The sequence below is a fragment of the Balaenoptera ricei genome, chromosome 3 (assembly GCF_028023285.1).
Source record: "Balaenoptera ricei isolate mBalRic1 chromosome 3, mBalRic1.hap2, whole genome shotgun sequence".
NCBI lineage: Eukaryota > Metazoa > Chordata > Mammalia > Artiodactyla > Balaenopteridae > Balaenoptera > Balaenoptera ricei.
Window position 1 is genome coordinate 142,827,925 of NC_082641.1, and position 14,551 is coordinate 142,842,475.

Here is a 14,551-nt window from a genome sequence, read left to right on the forward strand (position 1 = left end):
TGAAATACTTGTCCCCAACTGGCTAGCTAAATCCTTCCTATCCATCATGTCTCAGCTTAACTGTAAATTCCTCAGAAAGGCCTTTTCCATTTCTATCAGCTAATCAGCTAAGGTGTTCTGTAGTTTTCCTTCAAAACACGTACTACAAATGTAATTATATATATTTATTTTTCCTTTTTTTTTTGCAAAGACCTGTGGAGGCATTTTTTTCCCTCTCTTACCCACAGGATGATAAAGTCTGTGACAATAGGTGGAAGGATGTGTGGGCTTTTTGTTTTGGGATAATTTCGATGTTTGGTAGTTGATTTCTTTTTATCTCTAGGCCTAGTTTCCGCACATAGTAGGCACTTGACTCTTCAAATGAACAGCATATGTCATATAAGTACTGACTTCAAAACATTGAATTCTTACCTATGCAAATGCAAAAATAGATAAGATTCTATTTGTTTTACCTAAAAGCAGCAGTCCCCAACCTTTTTGGCACCAGGGACCGGTTTCATGGAAGACAGTTTTTCCTTGGGGTGGGGGGAATGGTTCAGGCTGTAATGCGAGCGATGGGGAGCGGCAGATGAAGCTTCCCTCGCTCGCCTGCCGCTCACCTCCTGCTGTGCGGCCCGGTTTCTAACAGGCTGCAGACCGCTACCAGTCCACGGACCAGGGGTTGGGGACCCCTGCCTAAAAGTGCATAAAATATAAGCTAATCAGCTATAGATTTGTCATGCATACAGCAGTTAGAAAAATCCTTTAACCTTTTTTTTTTCTTTTTTATAAGCTATAAAGCATCAGCAGCAAGTGAGATAGAAGATCTTAAGGTGGAGAACATGTCACTTCACGAAAAAGTGGCCAAGGCTGAGAAAAGTGCAGAGGATGTTCAGCATGAGATATTGGCAACTGAGAATGCAAATCAAGAATACGCAAGGTATTGGGAAAAAATAAAACCTGCCGACACCTGTGACCTGAGAACCATTAAGACAATTTAATGTTGTTGAAAGTCAGCTACTAAGTGATGCAGGAAACTAGTCCCATGGCTTGCTTTGGGTGATCTTCAATTTCAAATTAGGAATTTAGACAGTTAAAAAAAGTATAATTCTTGAAAATTATGGAAATTGCTTAAGCCATTTGTCAACTTATATCATGTGAATTGATCAATAAATTTCAGTACTTTGTTGTTAATGTAAAAAAAAAAAAAAAAAAAAAAAAAAGTATAATTCTTGATAGTTGCTTGAGTTAAAAAAACTAAAATGGCTGTAAATTGTTTAGTGGACTCTTCTCTCTCAAACCCAAGGATGCTTCTAGATCTGCAGACCAAATCAGCACTTAAAGAAGCAGAAGTTAAAGAAATCACAGTTTCTTCTCTTAAAAAAATAACTGATTTGCAAAACCAACTCAAGCAACAAGGAGAAGACTTTAAGAAACAACTGGAAAAGGGAGAAGCAAGGTAATTTAGGTTTAGAACCGAAATGCCATGTGTCTCAGTTATTTTTTCTAGTATACAGTGGTTTAAAATTTAATTTTCCCTTACAGAAAAGCTGGAAAAGAAAACTCAACCGCAGAATTAACTGAGGAAATGAATAAGTGGCGTCTCCTCTATGAAGAATTACATAATAAAACAAAACCTTTTCAGGTCTGTCAATTAGGACTTAACTTACTTGTATTTAAGAATTCATGTTGTTCCCTGTCACAGTCATGACAGTGACATGGTTCTTCTGAAAGATCATTTCGCTGTGCATTTACAGTACCAACTTAACTTCCTATTTTAAAAAGCCTATAAATTTTATTGCATTATTATGCATACTTTTTTTTTTTTTTTTGGCTGCCTTGGCTCTTCGTAGCTGCGTGTGGGCTTTCTCTAGTTGTGGTGAGCGGGGGCTACTCTTCATTGCAGTATGCATGCTTCTCATTGTGGTGGCTTCTCTTGTTGCGGACCACGGGCTCTAGGTGAGTGGGCTTCAGTAGTTGCAGCATGCGAGCTCAGTAGTTGCGGCACGCAGGCCCTAGAGCGCGCAGACTTCAGTAGTTGCAGCGTGTGGGCTCAGTAGTTGTGGCACACGGGCTTAGTTGCTCCGCGGCATGTGGTATCTTCCCGGACCAGGGCTCGAACCCGTGTCCCCTGCATTGGCAGGCGGATTCTTAACCACTGCGCCACCAGGGAAGTCCCTAAAAGGTAATTTTTAAGCCTATAAAGGTTACAGTAAAAAATGTTATGCATAGGGACTTCCCTGGTGGCGCAGTGGTTAAGAATCCGCCTGCCAATGCAGGGGACACGGGTTCGAGCCCTGGTCCGGGAAGATACCACATGCCGCGGAGCAACTAAGCCCGTGTGCCACAACTACTGAGCCCATGCGCCTAGAGCCCATGCTCCTCAACAAGAGAAACCACAGCAACGAAGAGTAGCCCCCACTCGCTGCACCTAGAGAAAGCCCGCGTGTAGCAACGAAGACCCAAGGCAGCCAAAACTAAAAATAAAAATAAAAAATTACCTTTTAATAAGCTTCTTAAAGTTAATAGCTTAGAAGGCTCTCCTGATGTGAACTTTTGATAATTAAGCTATGTAAATTTGTGACACTTACTTTATTATGATTTTTCTCAGTTTTTCTCTAATACACTGATCGTAAAAGGATAAATGCTAATCTTGGTAGTTAAATAGAGTCAGAAGACAGTATTAGTTATAATGGGGTGATGTGGCTGATACAGATTAGGCTGGCTAGCAGGGCTTCTTTCCTCATTTCTTTCCCTCTGTTTTAATAATGATCTTTGAAATGAAAAAGAACTTTTTTAAAAAAGAGTCAATTTATGGAGAACCCTAAGAGTAAGCATAATCTTTTTTTTGTCTTTTGCCTTTTTTTCTTTCACTTTAGTTGTACTTATAGTTTATATGAGTCAAGTAAGATTTAACAGTTTTAAATCTTAACTTTATAAAAAAATATATTTTTCAGCTACAACTGGATGCATTTGAAGCAGAGAAACAGGCGTTGTTGAATGAACATGGTGCAGCTCAGGAACAGCTAAATAAACTAAGAGATTCGTATGCTAAATTACTGGGTCATCAGAATCTAAAGCAAAAAATCAAGCATGTTGTGAAATTGAAAGATGAAAATAGCCAACTCAAATCGGTTTGTAAAATCACATTTAGTTCTATTGATATTGATATTGGGGTGGGGTGGTTTTTATTTTATTAAGGTAGTGCTGACCTCATAAAATGAGTTGGGAAGTGTTTCATCCTTTCTGTTTTTTTGGAATAGTTTGTGAATAACTGGTATTAATTCTTTATTGAATGTGTAGTAGAATTCAGTGGTAAAGTCATCTGGACCTGGGCTTTCCTTTGTGGGTGGTTTTTGATTGCTAGTTTAATCTATTTGCTTATTATAGGTCTATCAGATTGACTATTTCTTTTTGAGACAGTTTTAGGAGTTTGTGGATTTCTTGGAATTTGTTCATTTCATTTTAGTTATTTGATTTGTTGGTATACAATCGTTCATAATATTCCCTTACAATCCTTTTTATTTTAGTAATATCAGTAGTAATGTCCCCTCTTTCATTTCTGATTCTAGTAATTTGAGTATACTCCCTTTTTTTAGTTCCTTCTGCGAACATGTTTATAATGGCTTTAAAATCTTTTTTGGGTAAATTCAATATCTGATTACTCTCTTGGACAGTTTTTGTTGCCTGCTTTTTCCCAGTATATAGGTCATGCTTTCCTGTTTGCATACTTTGTAATTTTTTGTTGGAAAATGGATGTTTTAGATAATATGTTGTAGCACCTCTGGGTACTGCTATCCCTTTCCGGGTATGTTGTTATTTCTTGTTTAGTGAAGTCTATTCCTCCTCCCCACCCCCAGTAGTTTGTGCCTCTGATGTTGCTACTGAGGAAGGTTCAGTTTGGGGTGTGCCCACAGTCACCCTGAGATGACTTTGGTTTTGGTAAGGCTGTCTTCCTCTCTCCCCAAACACTCCCAGCTGCTGGCTTATCCCTCTGTTATTTTCAACAATGCCCTGGGGCATAATAAGTTGCTCTACAGACTAATCCAATCTAATTCTGGCTCCTTTGTTGGAATTGTGTCTTAGGTCAGTACTCCAGGAGGGCTCCTCCCACTCCTCTCATTCAGCAGTTTTCCTCTACAAAGCAGACAGCCTACAGTTTAGCCTACATTTTGAATCACTTTCCAATTCCCCTGCCCCACAAACTCTACTATTCTTTTTTATTTTTTGGCTGCATTGGGTCTTCATTGCTGCGCACAGGCTTTCTCTAGTTGTGGCGAGCAGGGGCTACTCTTCGTTGCAATTCATGGGCTTCTTATTGCAGTGGCTTCTCTTGTTGCAGAGCACAGGCTCTAGACGCATGGGCTTCAGTAGTTGTGGCACACAGGCTCAGTAGTTGTGGCTCACGGGCTCTAGAGCGCAGGCTCAGTAGCTGTGGCGCACGGGCTTAGTTGCTCCACGGCACATGGGATCTTCCTGGACCAGGGCTCGAACCCATGTCCCTGCATTGGCAGGTGGATTCTTAACCACTGTGCCACCAGGGAAGTCCCTCTACTGTTCTTGAGAGCACCCTTCAGCTTGAACTTCTCTAAGCTCTGTTGCAAGTCAAGTCAGTTCCTTTGGGAATAAATTAGGAGCTCTGTGTTTTATAGCCTGCTTCTCCTACCAGGCAAACTTTCTGAGCCCAGGCTTCAGAGCTGGATTTGCAGACGATGGCAAGCTTTTCTCTGAACGACACCTCTGTCCCAGTGGCTAGATGCTCAGTAGACTTGGAGGAGAGAGAGATGGGGAGCACCCTGAGGTTCTCTCACCTTGCCCCTCTTGGTTTGAAACCATTGTCTCATGAGCCAGGGAAAGGGTGATCAGGGTCTCAGTATTTTCAGCACTCTGCACCTAGATAAGGCCTCCGTTCCTTGGAAGAAAAGACCCCCCACCTCTCAACAACATTTGCTGTGGTTCAGAGCAACAGGTAGCTGGGGGGCAAGATGAGAGATGCTGATGTCCTGCTCCCCCTGGCAGGAAAAGCCTCTGACTGGGAGCTGGGGAAAGGGGGAGCCCTGTGCACTTGGCTGCAAAGGTCTGATGTCAAGTCTTTGCTAAGCAGGGATTGGAGAGAAAGGGAACAGGATTGGTTCAAACACAATAGGCCACTGCCTTTTTTAACCACCTTTTTGTGGATCTGCTTGAATAAATATTTCTTCACTTGCTGTTTTACCATAGGACAATTTTCAGAGGCTTTAAGTGGTTGCCTTTTTATAATTTTTTATATCACTGGGGAACAGGTCAGCAGAGCTTCTCATGCTATCATGCTTGTAGTGGATCTCAGCATTTAATTTGGTGTTCAACTTTTATCAGAAACATAGCTTTGTACCTGTAGAGGGACAAGAAGATTTAAATGACTTGTCTTCTTTGTCACAGCTGTTCAAAGTCATTTTGTAATTTATAGTCTGAAAGCCTAAATCTAGTAGGCTTTTGCCATTAAGTTTCGAAAAATGAACAACTTTGGGATTGTCGGTAGCATTGGTAATGCATTTCATCAACACGATCTTCAATAATTATTTATTGACTGTATTTTTTCTTATATAGGAGGTGTCAAAACTCCGCGCTCAACTTGCTAAAAGAAAACAACGTGAAACAAGACTTCAGGAGGAATTGAATAAAGTTCTGGGTATCAAACACTTTGATCCTTCAAAGGCTTTTCTTCATGAAAGTAAAGAAAATTTTGGTCTCAAAACCCCATTAAAAGAAGGTAAGAAATGAATAAATGTCCATAAGTCTCATCTTCCTTTGGATTTCCTTTCACAGCATTGAGCAAGTTATCCATCTTTGTGAAAATTTGTTAACAGTTTCTGATATAAAAGAAATTCTTACTGAGATTTTTTGCATAAAATGCCTTTTCTTTCCTGCTTCCATACTCTCTATTCTCCATTTGTTCAGATCCCATCTGTCCTTCAAGCCCAGCTCAAGTTATATCTTCCTTGAAACCTTGTCTGACTTTTTTGCTCCTACCCACCCCCCTACCAGAGTTAATCCCTCTATCATACCCTTGGCATTTTTAACCTAAATGTCCAATTTGTAATTTTGAAGAAGTAGATTTTCCCTCTTTCTTGACTACAAATCTCTGTATCTTTGACAATAAACTGAAATTGGCTGAAAGAGTGAATGAAGAAATATAAATAAAATTATGCTAAAGAACGCACACATTGCTTCATCTGCCTTAGAGAAGATAGAAGGTGCCTGTTTTTAGTTCATAATAACTGATGAATTCATTTTAATTTAGAAAACTAACACTGCTGTTTAATACTCCTTTCAGGCAATACAAACTGCTCCTGAGCTCTTAATGGAGTTTCAAGAATCATGCAAGTAAACATCTGAAAAGCCTGTTGAAGATTATTTCGTTCTTATTATTTTTATTGTTATTGTTGCTACTTTTGTTGTTGTTATTGTTTGTAATGAATATTTTTAAATCTCGTATTTAATATTAACTTCCTGTCCTTACATATGTGAAAGGAAGTTCAGAATTTTTACATTTACTAAATGTCTCTGACATTTTAGTTTCTATTGTCAGCACTTCCTCCTTGATGCTCACCCTTATTACCTCGTTCTAAACCTTCTGACAGGCTTTCCAGCTTTGCAGCTCATCCCATCAAGTCAATATATTCTTTTAAAAATGTTGACTCTCATACTATTATTTCCGTATTCTGAAACCTTAGGTGGTTTCAAGACTCTAATCCCCAGGTTTTTTAGTTTGATATTGGAGGCCTTTTCTAATCTGAACCTTAAGGGCTAAAATACCTTGGCTTGGTCTTGCCTCTATTTTGATTCTCCTAATAATGTTCATTCTGTCCTACCCATCATCCATTTTTCCAGTTCAAGTAAGAAATAAAGGTATGCTTAATTCTGTAGCAACCTCTTTATCTCTTACCAAAGTCACTGAGTTGGTTAATAATTTATGGATTCCTAGACCCCATCCCAGTCCTCCTAAATTAAAATCTGGGATTTGGTCTGAAAATCTGCATTTTTAACAAACTGCAGTTAATTCTTAGAAACTCTGCTCATAACCCCTTTAGAGAATTTGTCTTATGCTGCTTGGTATCTGCCTGATTCCTGGGTGTTTGATTTATATTTATGTAATATGAACTAAAATCACACATTAACTCATTGACCCAATTATACAACTTGTATTATATGAAGTTACATTAATCCTTCTATTTCAGGTGTGTTTATTGTCTCTGCCCTCCCCTCCCCAACTTGTCTCCAGAATCACTAATGGTAATATAGTACTTAGCAAGTGGTCATTCTCCATCTAAAATATCTGATTAACACAGTTGGTATGATATTATAGGTCATCTTTTTTGTAATGTTTCCCCATTGATGGACCAACAGAGACTATTACAATAAGAATAACTTTTCATAATAAATTATTTTATTAGATATTAATACATAATTAAGTTCAGAGGAAATGTAGAAATTAGAAAAATTGTCTAATAAAATGAAATATTTCAAGACTTCTGCTTTTAGCCAAGATGGAGTAACAGCAATCAGATTTATTGCTCCTCCTCCTACCCTCCACACACACAAAAACACACACACACCCCTAAAACTATCCAAAATGACAAAATATACAAAAGAATGATTTTCCGAATGCTAGACATGAGATAAAAAACACAACAATCCCTTAGAGTGTAGGAAAATCAAGGTGAACCCTACAATTGCTCGCTGTTTACAGCCTTGAGAGAGTTTCCAAACTATGATGCAGGGAAGGGGAACCCAGGCAGAGCCCACCGAACTAACTGAGTTGAAAATACAGAACTGGTGAGATGAAAGAGGCTAGAGATTGCAGGACAGAGTACCAGAAAGGAGAAAATTGCAGGGAGAGAGAATTCTGGAGATACACAAAGGGTCCCTCAAGTAATCACCTGAATACTGACTAGTCGTATATATAGGGAAACTACCTGAAGCCTAGGGAAGAACCACCCTCCAAAATTAAAAGTAACAGTGCTCAAAGTTCACACAGGCTAGAAAATACTGCCTGTTCCCACAAGCCAAACTGGAAAACCTCATGATTAATAGGGCATTGAATAGGGGATACAGAAGTGTTCAGTACTGGGGAATAATTAGTACTAAAATGAGCACTGCTCTAGTCCCACCTAACAAATCTTAAAAGGAAGACCCAAAAGGATCAAACTCTTTCTAAGAAACTTAATTATTACATCCCAGAACAAAGCTCAAGAAAATGTATAGGCTTATAAAAATATCAAGCGCTCAGAAAAGTAAATTTTAAAGTAACATCCAATCAAAGCAAGATTCCAAAAATGAACAGAACACCAAGGTGCTCTGGGACAACGTCAAGCAGCCTAATATATATGTAATCGGAGTTCCCAGAAGATAGAAGGAGGCGACAGAAAAATCATTTGAAGAAATACTGGTGGAAACATTTCCAAATATGATGAAAACTAGAACTCCAGGAACAGTAAATATGGAACATCACAAATTGCTGAAAAGCAATGATAAAGAAAAACTGTCAACCTAAAACTATCTCAACAAAAATAGTTCTCAGAAGCAAAGGTGAAAACTTACTTTCAGACATAAAAAACTTTTTTCTTATTAGTGTCTTTAAAATATAATTGACTGTTTAAACAAAAAGAATAGCAATGTGGTCTGTAATTTATACATACTTAAAATTAGAGTATGACAGCAATAGCTCAAAGCCCAGGAGGGGAAAAATGCAAGTATATGATTGTAAGTTCCTTATACTATATGTAAAGTGGTATAAGGTTACTTGAAGACAGACTGGTAAGTTAACAATGTATACTGTAAACCCTAACACAATCACTAAAATAAAACACTTGTAGCCAATAAACCAACAAAGAAGATAAAACGGAATCATAAAAAAATATTCAATTAATTCAAAAAAAGGCAGAAAAAGAGGAAGAGGAAAACAGAACAGAGGGGTCAAAAAGAAATCAAATAGCAGTATGATGAATTTAAACTTAACCATGTCAATAGTCACATTAAATGTAAATGGTCTGTATCCCTCAATTAAAACACAGAAATGATCAAATTAGATTAAAAAGCAAGACTTGACTGTATGCTGCCAACAAAAATACACTTCAAATATAATGACAAAAACAGGTGAAAAGTACAAGGGTGTTAAAAGATACACCATGCTGAAGAGATAGGAAGACCTGGTGCCTCCTTCCCCTCACAAACACACTGATTCAACAGCAATACAGAGACAAATTCCCTTTGGAAATGGGGAAAGAATAGTCTCTCCAACAAATAGCGTTGGGAAAATAGGATATCCAAATGCAAAAGAAGGAAATTGGAACCTTATCTTACACTACACAAAAGTCAACTCAAAAAGGATTAAAGGCTTAAACGTAAGACCTTAAACTAAAACTACTGTAACAAAACATGGAAAAGACTTAATGACACTGGTCTTGGCAACAATTTCTTGGTTATGATACCAAAAGGTCAGTCAAGCAAAGCAAAAATGGGCAAGTGGGACTAGATGCAACTAAAAACTTTCTGCATAACAGAAGAAGCAAAGTAAGTGTTGGCAAGGATGTAGAAAAATTAGAACTCATACACTGTCGGTGGAAATTTAACATGGTGTGACGCTATGGAAAATAGGATGGAGCTTCCTCAAAAAATTAAAAATAGAACTACCATATGATCCAGCAATCCCACTTATGGGTATTTATCCTAAATAATTGAAATCGGGATCTCAAAGAGATATTTACACTTCCACGTTCATTGCATTGTTATTCACAATAGCCAAGATGTGGGAATGGATGAGGAAAATGTGATACATACCTGCAATGGAATATTATTTTAAAGAGAAGGAAATCCTGCCATATACAAGAAATGGATGAATCTTGAGGACATTATGCCAAGTAAACTAAATTAATCACCAAAGGACAAAAACTGCATGATTCCACTTATATGAGGTATCTAAAATAGAATCATAGCAGCAGAGAGTACAATGGTGGTGGCCAGGGCCTGGGTGGCGGGGGAAATGGGGAGTTGCTAATCAACTGGCATGAAATCTCAGTTATGCAAGGTAAGTTCTAGAGATCTGCTCTACAACATCATGCCTATAATTAAAATACTGTATTTTACACTTAAAATTTTCTTAGAGGGTAGATCTGTTAAATATTCTTACCACAAAAAAAAAAAAGGATATGCCATGATAATGTTAACCAATTGAAAACGAAAACTAGAGTAGCTGTATTAATATCAGACAAAATAGATTTCAGAGCAAAGAATATTACTGGGAATATAAAGAAGTTCATTTCATAATGATAAATGAGTCAGTTCATCAGGAGGCCAAAATCTAAACATTTATGTACCCAGTGGTAGTCTCAAAATACATGAATCAAAAATTGATAGATTTGGGCTTCCCTGGTGGCGCAGTGGTTAAGAATCTGCCTGCCAATGCACGGGACACGGGTTCGAGCCCTGGTCCGCGAAGATCCCACATGCTGTGGAGCAGCTAAGCCCGTGAGCCACAACTAATGAGCCTGCGCTGTAGAGACTGTGAGCCACAGCTACTGAGCCCGCGTGCCTAGAGCCCATGCTCTGCAACAAGAGAAGCCACCGCAATGAGCAGCCCGCGCACCACAGCGAAGAGTAGCCCCCGCTCATCGCAACTAGAGAAAGCCCTCACGCAGCAACAAAGACCCAACACAGCCAAAAATAAATAAATGTTTTTTTAAAAAAAATTGATAGATTTACAAGGAGAAATAGAAAAATCTGTAATTATAGTCAGAGGTATCAATAGCCTCCCTCATTAAATTGTAGAACAAATAAATAGAAAATGAGAAAGAACATAGAAGATTTAAAAAATACTCTGAACCAACTTGATCTAATTGACATTTATAGACATCACCTAACACCAGCAGAATACTTTTTAAGTGAGCACACAAAATTTGCCATGATTGGTTATACACTGGGCCATGAAAACCATCTCAATAAATTTAAATGGATTCCAGTCAAACCAAGTATGTTCTCTGTCCACAATAGAATTGAATTAGAAATCAATAACAGAAATCTCTGGAAAACCCATAAACGGTTGGAAATCAGTTATCACACTTTTAAGTGAGCCACTGATCAAAGAAAAAATCAAAAGAGAAATTAGAAACTATTTTGAACAGAATGAAAGTGAAGACACAACATATCAAAACATGTGGAATGCTGCTAAAGCAGATTTAGCACAAAATTACTTCAATGATGGCCTATATCTCAGAAAAAGAAAGGTTTCAAATCAATGACCTCAGCTTTTACCTTAGAAATAAGAAAGAAAAGAGCAACTTAAATCCAAAGTAAGTAGAGGAAAAGGAATAATAAAGGTCAGAGTAGAAATCAGTAAACTAGAAAACGGAAAAACAATAGAGAAAAATCAATGAAAATAATTCATTGAGAAAAGCCAATAAAATTGATAAACCTCTAGCTAGACTGATAGAGAATATAAAAATACATAAACTAGCAATATCAAGAATAAGAAAGGTGACATTACTTTTGTGTGTGATGGATATATTCACTATCCTGATTATGGTGACAACTTTATGGGTATGTATTATGTATATCAAACATACCAAATTGTTCAAATTGTACACTTTAAATACATACAGTTTATTATGTCAGTTACACTTCAGTAGAGCTCTTAAAAAGTAGTTCATTCTGAAACTAAAGTTTTAATATTGCCATTATCCTTGTCTCTTGGGCTACTGGTTTTAAATGGCTTTATTTCTGAAGAACTTTTTGGGGTCTTTGGGGATTTTTTTTTTTAGATTGATTTTTTATTGACCTAAGACCTGTTCATTTGTGTGTGTGTGTATGTGTGTTTAATTCTTTTTTTTTTAACATCTTTATTGGTGTATAATTGCTTTACAATGTTGTGTTAATTTCTGCTGTATAACAAAGTGAATCAGCACAGTGTATACATATATCCCCATATCCCCTTCCTCTTGCCTCTCCCTCCCACCCTCCCTATCCCACCACTCTAAGTGGTCACAAAGCACCGAGCTGATCTCCCTGTGCTATGCAGCTGCTTCCCACTAGCTATCTATTTACATTTGGTAGTGTATATATGTCAGTGCTACTCTCTCACTTTGTCCCAGCCCTCAAGTCCATTCTCTACATCTGCATCTCTATTCCTGTCCTGCCCCTAGGTTCATCAGAACCTTTTTTTTTTTTTTAGATTCCATATATATGTGTTAGCATAAGGTATTTGTTTTTCTCTTTCTGACTTACTTCAGTCTGTATGACAGACTCTAGTAAGACCTGTTCATTTTTACATGCATTATTTTTAGTTAAGATTTGTTCAAAGGAAATTAGTTTTCATTCTTAGAAAATTTTGAGCTTTGTTTTGGGGGGAGGGTTTCAGAATGTGTTTGTTTTTTAATTATTAACAGAAGAAAATCCCTTAAGGGAAAAAAATATGCCCTTTTTGTAATGATTTCTAATGATTTCTTCCCTTTTGAGATTATGAGGAAAATGGGACAGTTGTTAGGAGGAATCTTTGGTACCACATGTATGATGGTTTCAGATTGAGAATGTCAAGTCCCAAACCTTTTTTTCTTGTCCCCACCTAACCCCTCTCATCCCCAGCATTATACAATCCTTCGAGTATGAAATGGTAAACAACCCCTTTATCTCATTATATAAAGTACTAAATTCCATTTATTAGCAGTTTTAATAGATATTTGGAACAGCTTCAAAATATAGTCCCATATTTTTGCTAACACCACTCCAGAGTGCCTATAATTTCTGAGAAGCACCCAATCTTGAAAAGCCACATGTTGGAAAGTGTTCACGGTTAAGCCCTAATAAAGATTTACAAGTACTCAGCTCCTGAAGACTGGGCTTCTGAACATATAGGTCTTAACTAATCAAGTTGATCCCAATTTTCCTTCTACTGCAGATAATATTTTCCAGAGATGGCCACAATAATATCTCCTAACCAACATGCTCTTCTTTGAAGTGACATTCTCTTCCATTGGGAGACAGTGGTCTGTTTCCTCCCCACCCCGTGAATTGGGAAGGCCCATTAACTATAGTGGAAGTGGCACTATGTAACTTCAGTAGCTAAGTCATCTATATTAGTTTCATATTGCTGCTGTAACAAATTGACCCCAAAATTAGTGGCTTAAAACATCACAAATTTATTATCTAAAAATTCTGGAGGTGAGAAGTCTAAAATGCATCTTATGGGGCTGAAATCAAGGTGTTGGCAGGGCTGCATTCTTTCTGGAGGCTCCCGGGACAAATCAGTTTCCTTGTCTTTCCCAGATTCTGGTGGTCACCTGCATTCCTTGGTCCATAGCCCCTTCCTCCCTCTTCAAAGCATATCACTCAAATCTCTGCTTCCACTGTCACATCTTTTCTGATTTTGACCCTCCTGCTTCCTTCTTATAGGGACTCTTTTGAATACACTGGACCCACATAGATAATCAAGTATAATCCCCCAATCTCAGTCTTTAATTTAGTTAACATCTGCAAAGTCCCTTTTGCTATGTAAAGTAACCTATTAACAGGTTCCAGAGATTAGGATGTGGACATATGTGGTGGAGTCGTTAGCTTGTCTACCATATTCATCAAAGATGATACAGTGTCTCCCTGGTGTTCTTGGATACTCATTCTTGAAAGCCATTCACCTTCAGTTGATTCCCATCCTTGGAGTTAGCTGCCCCAGGTGTGGAGCAGCAATGAGTGGCCTGCACTGAACCCTACCCAAATTACAGATTTGTGGACAAAATAGATGTTGCCATTTAAGCCACAAGGTTTTAGAGTGAATTGTTACCAGACTACCTTCTATTTAATTCCCTTTACTACTTATCTTAGACTCAATGTTCCATCACTCTACCCTCTATCTTTCCATTCTTTTTCCTCTCACCTTCCTATTAAAATTCAACACTTCACAAATTCAAATGTCTGTATCTTATGCTTTTGTACCCAGGCCGTCAAGCACTATTAAAGAAAATCTTCTAATTTCAGAGTTGGTGGCCATGGCAAGGTCCTGCTTTCCACCTTAACTAGGCTCTTAATGTCATCTAACATTATTGTTCCTTTTTCTTTCCCATTTTAAATTTTTCTCAAACCTCAGACTTTACCACCTCCCCTCAGCAGATGATAGCAACTTCTATTTCACAAAGAAAATTAAAATAACAATGGTGGAATTTCCTAAAAATGTAGGTTATTCAACAAATGATTTTGAGATAACTGGCTTTCCACATGTTGGAAAGAAGTTGCATCTTTTACCTCACTCTCGAACCAAAAATAAACTCCAGATTTAAATTAAAAAAAAAAACAAACTATATACCTATATCCACTCTCTTTTAGATTCTTTTTCCATATAGGTCATCACAGTGTATTGAGAAGAGTTCCCTGTGCTATACAGTAGGTCCTTGTTAGTTATCTATTTGATATATAGTAGTGTGTATTTGTCAATCCCGGTCTCCCAGTTTATCCCTCCTCACCCTGCTGCGCGTCCCCACCCCACCCCCCGGGCAACCATAAGTTTGTTTTCTACATCTGTGACTCTATTTCTGTCATGCTGTACAGCAGA

The 14,551-nt window shown here is 37.9% G+C and overlaps 1 protein-coding gene across 2 annotated transcripts in view; it reads left to right on the top strand.

The window, feature by feature from the left end:
* Positions 1–6,389, top strand: part of HMMR (hyaluronan mediated motility receptor) — a 28,793-nt gene extending 22,404 nt beyond the window's left edge. For both annotated transcript variants that reach the window (XM_059919614.1, XM_059919615.1), the window contains 6 exons: positions 773–919; positions 1,286–1,438; positions 1,525–1,624; positions 2,937–3,113; positions 5,566–5,728; positions 6,293–6,389. In XM_059919614.1, coding sequence (XP_059775597.1) covers positions 773–919; positions 1,286–1,438; positions 1,525–1,624; positions 2,937–3,113; positions 5,566–5,728; positions 6,293–6,312 — 760 coding nt within the window. In that variant the 3' untranslated portion in view covers positions 6,313–6,389. The remainder of the gene's footprint in view (positions 1–772; positions 920–1,285; positions 1,439–1,524; positions 1,625–2,936; positions 3,114–5,565; positions 5,729–6,292) is intronic.
* Positions 6,390–14,551: the final 8,162 nt, after the last annotated feature.